The following is a 6,030-nucleotide window of genomic DNA, read 5'->3' as shown; positions in this document are numbered from 1 at the left end:
GCAACCTCCAACTCCTGGGCTCAAGCGAGTCTCCTGCCTCAGCCTCCCAAGTAGCTGGGACCACAGGCGCCCGCCACACGCCTGGCCATTTTTTTGGTTGCAGCCATCATTGTTGTTTGGCGGGCCCGGGCTGGGGATTCGAACCCACCACCTTAGATGTATGTGGCCGGCGCCTTAGCCACTTGAGCCACAGGCACCGAGCCACCAATCAATATTCTAAGTGACCATACCCTGTCATCCAGAAAGTCCACTTCTGAGGAGACTGTCCTAGGGAAGTCCTTGCCTGAGTTTGTAAGTGTGTATGTGTACAAATGTATTATTTGGGTTGGCCAAAAAAAGAGAGACCACGACCTAAATAGCCCCCAATGAAAGAATAGTGAGCTATACTGTGGTGCACACACAGAGGGATGGGAAAAGGTATCTGGAATATTCTGTTGAAGAGGAAAAACGGATTGCAGAGAATCACATTTTACTATCTGTAAATGACTAATATAAACAGTGCTCATGCACATATAACAGTGTGCACATGCACACTTGTCTCTCTGCGGAAAGAGTCCTTGTTTCCTCCAGGGTGGGAGGGGCAGGCAGAATGGAGGGACCTTCTGCTTTGTATTCTGCACATGTCTGGTTTTATGAAGACACATGTACTCCTTTTGTGACTTTTAAGAATCAGTACAAATTTTTTTCAAAGGAAATAGAATGTGACAAAAAGCATACCCAGCAGGCCATCCCGAGGTGTCTGTGTTCCCTAGGAGCTGAACAGGACCTGCCGGGCCATGCAGCAGCGCATCGTGGAGCTCATCTCCCGCGTGTCCAACGAGGAGGTCACGGAGGAGCTGCTGCATGTCAACGACGACCTCAACAACGTCTTCCTCCGCTACGAGAGGTGGGAGCCAGGCTCCTTTTTTCTCCCCCCCTTGAAAAGATTGTTGCCATAACAGAGGGATTTCTTGCATAAACAAAGGAAAAAGAAAGAGGGAGAGAGATTAGAGTTGGAAAATACTCATCAGAGATGCTAATTTGTTCCCGGCTGACAAGGAAAACGCTTCTTGTTCTCCTGGGAACCAAGCAGCAGAAGCAGCAGGAAGTTGATGTGCAGAATTAGGCTCTGCCCTTTGTGAGCCTCAGGCTGCTCTACCTCCCCCCACCCTCAGCCCCAGGGAAGGCTAGGAATTGGGGGGGGGGGGTCTGGGTTCCAGAGCTTCTGCACCTGCTCCTTTGATGATTCTTTGAATTTGAAAAGGATTAAAGGGAAAAGAAATCTCTACTAAGGAAAAGGATTTCCTTTTCCCATCTTTAAAAAAAGAAAAAGCTTTTCCTTTTGCAAATGTCAGTGTTATCTAGAGTGTTCAGGGGAGGTAGGCAGGGTGTAAGGGCCGGAAACGTGCACACGTTCCTTTCAGTTCTTTCTGCATTTTGAGGTTTGAGGTAACAAACTTGCAGGCTTTTTTCATATCTAAAGCCTTCCCTTCAGGACAAAGTCCAAAATGTCTTATTTAGAGCTAGTTTTAAATAGGAAGTATAATAGCAGCATAGCTCCCGTCTCATCACCCTGATGGGCACACCTTGGGCTTTCTTAAATGACCCACTGTTAGAACCAGGAGGGACCCTGACCAGGCCAAACGTTTCCCCTTAAATCTGAGGGCCGAAAGGGTGGCTAGGGTCTTTGCAGACTTGAGGGCTACCCCCCTGTGCTATTGTAGGTACCTCAAGCTCACTGGCATCACGTAGGGTAAGTGGGACAGATACTTGCATTCGCATTACCCTTTGGGGTTTAAAGGGTGATTTTATTGTAGTTTCACAACCCTGGGCTTTGTCTTAGGTTTTAACCTTGGAAGTAGAGCTGGGTGCATTCCTCACTGTGACATGTGAGGAAACCTCTGTGGTGGGAGTGTGGGGCCCCAGCAGCTCCCATTGTGTCAATTAGAAGGCAGGCACTGATCTGAGGAGCCTCAACTCCCACCCTGGAGGCCCTTTGTCCTACCATGTGGCTCCAAATTTTGCATGGCAAGTGAGCTTATTTTTAACCTGTTAAATCCATTTAAGCCCCTGCTAGAATAGAATAACAGCAGCTAGCTAATGTGGGCATTTGAACCCAGGAGTCCACCAGTCCCAGCATTATAAATAATTTAGAGGCAAAGCCTAGGGCCTGTGTCCCTGAGGTACCATCCTGGTTAGGGTGCCTTTGATAAGACTAATTAAGAAAATGTGGGAAGGTACTCTAGGATTAAAATTTTTTTTAGATATATTAGTATTCCTATTTTCCTTTTACCACTGTTGGAAAAAAACACACAAATCTTCCTTAAAACCACAGCAGACACTCACCACCTAACCAGATCCTTCCCCCTGGGAATCCCTGTCCCCAGACTCTGACCCCAGCAAGCTGGGAGACCAGTGTGGAGCAGCGTACCTCACTAATGCCCAGTTTCTCAGGCTCTAGCTAGAAAATGTCTCCTCTTTGCTAGAGGTGTTTTGCAGCTTGTGAATATGATGCAGACCATGATGTATTCTCCCCAGCCCTGTATACCTGGCAACTGCTCTTCCGTTCCCCTCCACAGCTGATCAAAGCCAGGTCCTGTCTGCACTATCACTGGGTGCAGAGGAGACCCCCTGGCAGGCCCATCCTGCCCTGCTCTTCCAACAGCTGCTCATGGTTGGCCCAGACCTCCCTGCAACTACTGGCTATTTTACCAGGCCATACCTAGGGCTTGCACCCACCTTCCTGCTCCTGGGGCTCCCACCCCATGAGCACCCTACTTCCTCCCCTAGAGGCTGAGTTGGGGACATCTTAGCGATACTAGCAAGTTCCTCTCAGCACAGCTCTGTCAAATAGGGAGGGCTCTGCAGTTGTTGCTTGGCTTTGTGGATAGACATTTGGGGCCTCTGAGGTAAGTGGCTGACCCACACTCCCTCTAGGGGCAGGAGGAGCTCCCTGGGCCTCGTGTGAAGAGATGACTGGGTGAGAGACACGCAGGCAGGGAGCCGGGTGGAGGCTGATGCTCTCCAGGCCAGCCCCTCTGGGGAGAGTGGGGCAGAGTTGTGCCTGTCTGCATCTGCTTCCCCAGCCCTCAGACTGGACTGGCCAGTCTCTCTCGGTCCAGGGGCTCTTCATAGGACCAGCAAGCACCATGGGCATGTCCTGGGCATCTTCTTACTTCTGCTTTCCCTTTTCTTGATAGGTTTGAACGGTACAGATCGGGCCGATCACTTCACAATGCCAGTAATGGAGTAAGTATTCCCTCCGAGTTCTCTGGTCTTGCAGGCTGGCCACCCTTCCATGTTGTGGAGGATGAGGACCTGCTCTGGTGTTCCCTCACCTCTAGTTTTCTAACTGAGTTTAAAATATTTGGGCGACTGAAGAGCCAGCTCTGGTTGACAGGATGTTGGGGACGAGCTAGCAGGCACCCCTGTTGGGAAGATGGCAAGGAGGCTCCGAGACTTGACCATTCTGGTGACTCGGTGCTCCTCCTTGGAGTGGGGACTGAGAGGAGGCTCCCTGACAGCAGGGGCATGTGATGGACCCTGGAGACAGGTGAGGGAAGGCATTGCTTCCAGACAGGAGCTACACCCATGGTTCTCCCCTCAGACACCTGTCAGGTGTCCACTGACATTCCCCTCAAAGCCAACACAGGGCTCTGGGGCTCACTGCCAGTCTCACATTCTCACAGGTGCTGACCGAAGTGACTGAAGACAACTTAATAGACCTGGGGCCAGGGTCACCAGCTGTGGTGAGCCCAATGGTGGGGAGCACAGCACCCCCATCTTCTCTCTCCTCCCAGCTTGCAGGCTTGGGTGAGTATCTCAGAGGCAGAAAGGGCCTCCTTACCACTGTTTTTTTTTTTTTTTTTTCTGTAGGCCACTCTCACCCCTTGTTGGAGGCCTGAAGAGAGTTTTGTGGGGAATCCCACATGAGAACGTGTGTACCTGAGTCATGGCCAATTGTACCCCTTTTGGTTCAATATTAACTAGGTCAAGGATGGCAGATAGGTTTTAGCTCCTTGCGTGCTTGGAACACAGGTTTAAGGAGGATGCTGCAGCTACATTGGGGCTTAGAAGAATCTGTGATTGATTGACAATGTGCAGTGGGCTTGGAAACAGAAAGCGGTGACACTGAATATATATATCTGTTCTCCTTGAACTGTACCAACCTAAAATGTTCCATTATCTGGAACTTAAAACAAAAAACCCTTCCCACTTTTCTACAGTTCATTCAGTTTGAAAGTGTATATACAACTCTGGATTCTTTAGTTATATAGAATTTATAACAAAATTATAATAGTAAAATAATTGAGCAAGTATGGCTCTCAATTTTTTTTTGTCTGCCTTGTTTTTTATTTTCCCATTTGCTTAATATTTCTCTTTCTACCTTCATTTCCTCTGAATTGAAGTGAGCTTTATTTAGTGGCCTGTCAGTTGCTGTAATGCTAGCTTCTCAGTTCTCACATATCTGTAACCACTATTTCTGTCAGAGAAAATTTCTCTGCCTTCAGTCCATGCAGCATATATACCCACCAGATTTAATACCAAAGCTTCAAATTAGACTCTGCTACTCCCTTCATAAAAAACAGCGAGTGTCTTCACACCTACTTTCTTTCCTAGCATTTGAGGCTTCATCAACTCTCTCCACCTGCCTTTCCAGCCATCTCTTCCATGGTCTCTCCCTGTGAGCCCAGTTTACTTCACACACCCTGGACTTAGCAGACCTGTGGCGTTGTGCCTGCCTTTCCTCCTTCTTCCCTGAGCACATTCTCTCAGTCATCCTCGAAGACTCACTCTTGGGCTGGTTTTGTGTCTTTCCAAGTGTCTCAAGACCAGCACCACTGTTTTCTGTCTCCCTCCTACTCAGTGAGCTTCTTGAGGCCAAAGAACAAGTCTGATTCCATTTGAGTCGCTTGAATTCTAGCTCTGAACACTATGAGTGCCTAGAGATATTTGCTAAATAGATAAATGGCCCAGGTCCTTGGTTGAGTTAATGAGGGCTCACCTTTGAAGGGCATTATAGGAAATGTGTAGGTGTTCTAGCCCCGGTATCCCGGCCGCCTTATCACCAGCAATCTCCCTGTTCGTTATGATGACTCTTTCCCCTCTGTGAGCAGCTTGGTGGGGAGTGGCTGTGCCCATCTGGGCCCTACCCTGGCTCCTCCTGCCCATGGTGAACTGGGAGTCCTGCCCCCACCCCATAGGACCCGAACCCACGCAGCTGGCATCCTAGCTTGGGGGCCCCCTGTCAAGTCCATAACCCACATTTGGTTCTCATCTGCCCGCATTTGTTTTGTTGCTATAGACTTGGGGACAGACAGCGTCAGTGGCACCCTGAGTTCACTCCAGCAGTGTAATCCCCGTGATGGCTTTGACATGTTTGCACAGACAAAAGAGAACTCTTCAGCCGAGCAACGCAAGACGTAAGTGAGGCCCTTTCTGGGGGCTCTCTAAAGATACTGGGGGATTGACCCATGTTTGATCACAGGTCAACACAGGGAGGCCTTTGTTTTACCAGGTCCAGGAATGCCAGAAGCTTTAAAGTACAACTGTGAGGACATGGTTTTAGACGTAGATGCTGAATGAATGCCACCACTATCCCCACCCCACCCCACCCTCCCGCCTAACACACATTCTCTCTCTCTCTCTCTGTCTCTCCTCTGCCTCTGGGTTGACTGTAGTGTAATTTGTCCTCTCAGTTTCACAGGAGGCAACTCTTCTCTTCTCTTTCCTCCTCATGTGGCTGCTGCAAACCCTCCCTCACCCACCTACCTAGCCCAGCTCCTCATCCACAGGAGGAGCTTGGAGCAAGAGGGTACAGCAAGGCAGGGCCTGAAATGGGTTCCCAGCAGCAAGATTTTCCTGCCTAAAAAAGTGGTCATAGCAGAGGCTTCTCTGACAGCAGCTCTGGCAAGGATGAATCATATGGAATTGGGGGAGGTGGTTCCAAAATAGACAACCCCTTGTATCTCAGGGGATTTCTGTTCAGCTTCTCTTTTTTTTTTTTTTTTTTTTGAGACAGAGTCTCACCGTGTTGCACTCGGTAGATAG

At 49.3% G+C, this 6,030-nt stretch overlaps 1 protein-coding gene across 3 annotated transcripts in view; it reads left to right on the top strand.

Annotated features, from left to right (window-relative positions):
* TOM1L2 (target of myb1 like 2 membrane trafficking protein) overlaps nt 1-6,030 on the top strand; it is a 137,519-nt gene that overhangs the window by 105,406 nt on the left and 26,083 nt on the right. For all 3 annotated transcript variants that reach the window (XM_023514005.1, XM_003791034.3, XM_003791035.3), the window contains 4 exons: nt 753-886; nt 3,180-3,228; nt 3,669-3,792; nt 5,285-5,402. In XM_023514005.1, the coding sequence (XP_023369773.1) occupies nt 753-886; nt 3,180-3,228; nt 3,669-3,792; nt 5,285-5,402 (425 nt within the window). The remainder of the gene's footprint in view (nt 1-752; nt 887-3,179; nt 3,229-3,668; nt 3,793-5,284; nt 5,403-6,030) is intronic.

This window comes from Otolemur garnettii, unplaced genomic scaffold, assembly GCF_000181295.1.
Source record: "Otolemur garnettii isolate 467f Iridium unplaced genomic scaffold, OtoGar3 scaffold00046, whole genome shotgun sequence".
Lineage (NCBI taxonomy): Eukaryota > Metazoa > Chordata > Mammalia > Primates > Galagidae > Otolemur > Otolemur garnettii.
This window is presented reverse-complemented; position numbering and strand designations above follow the sequence as displayed.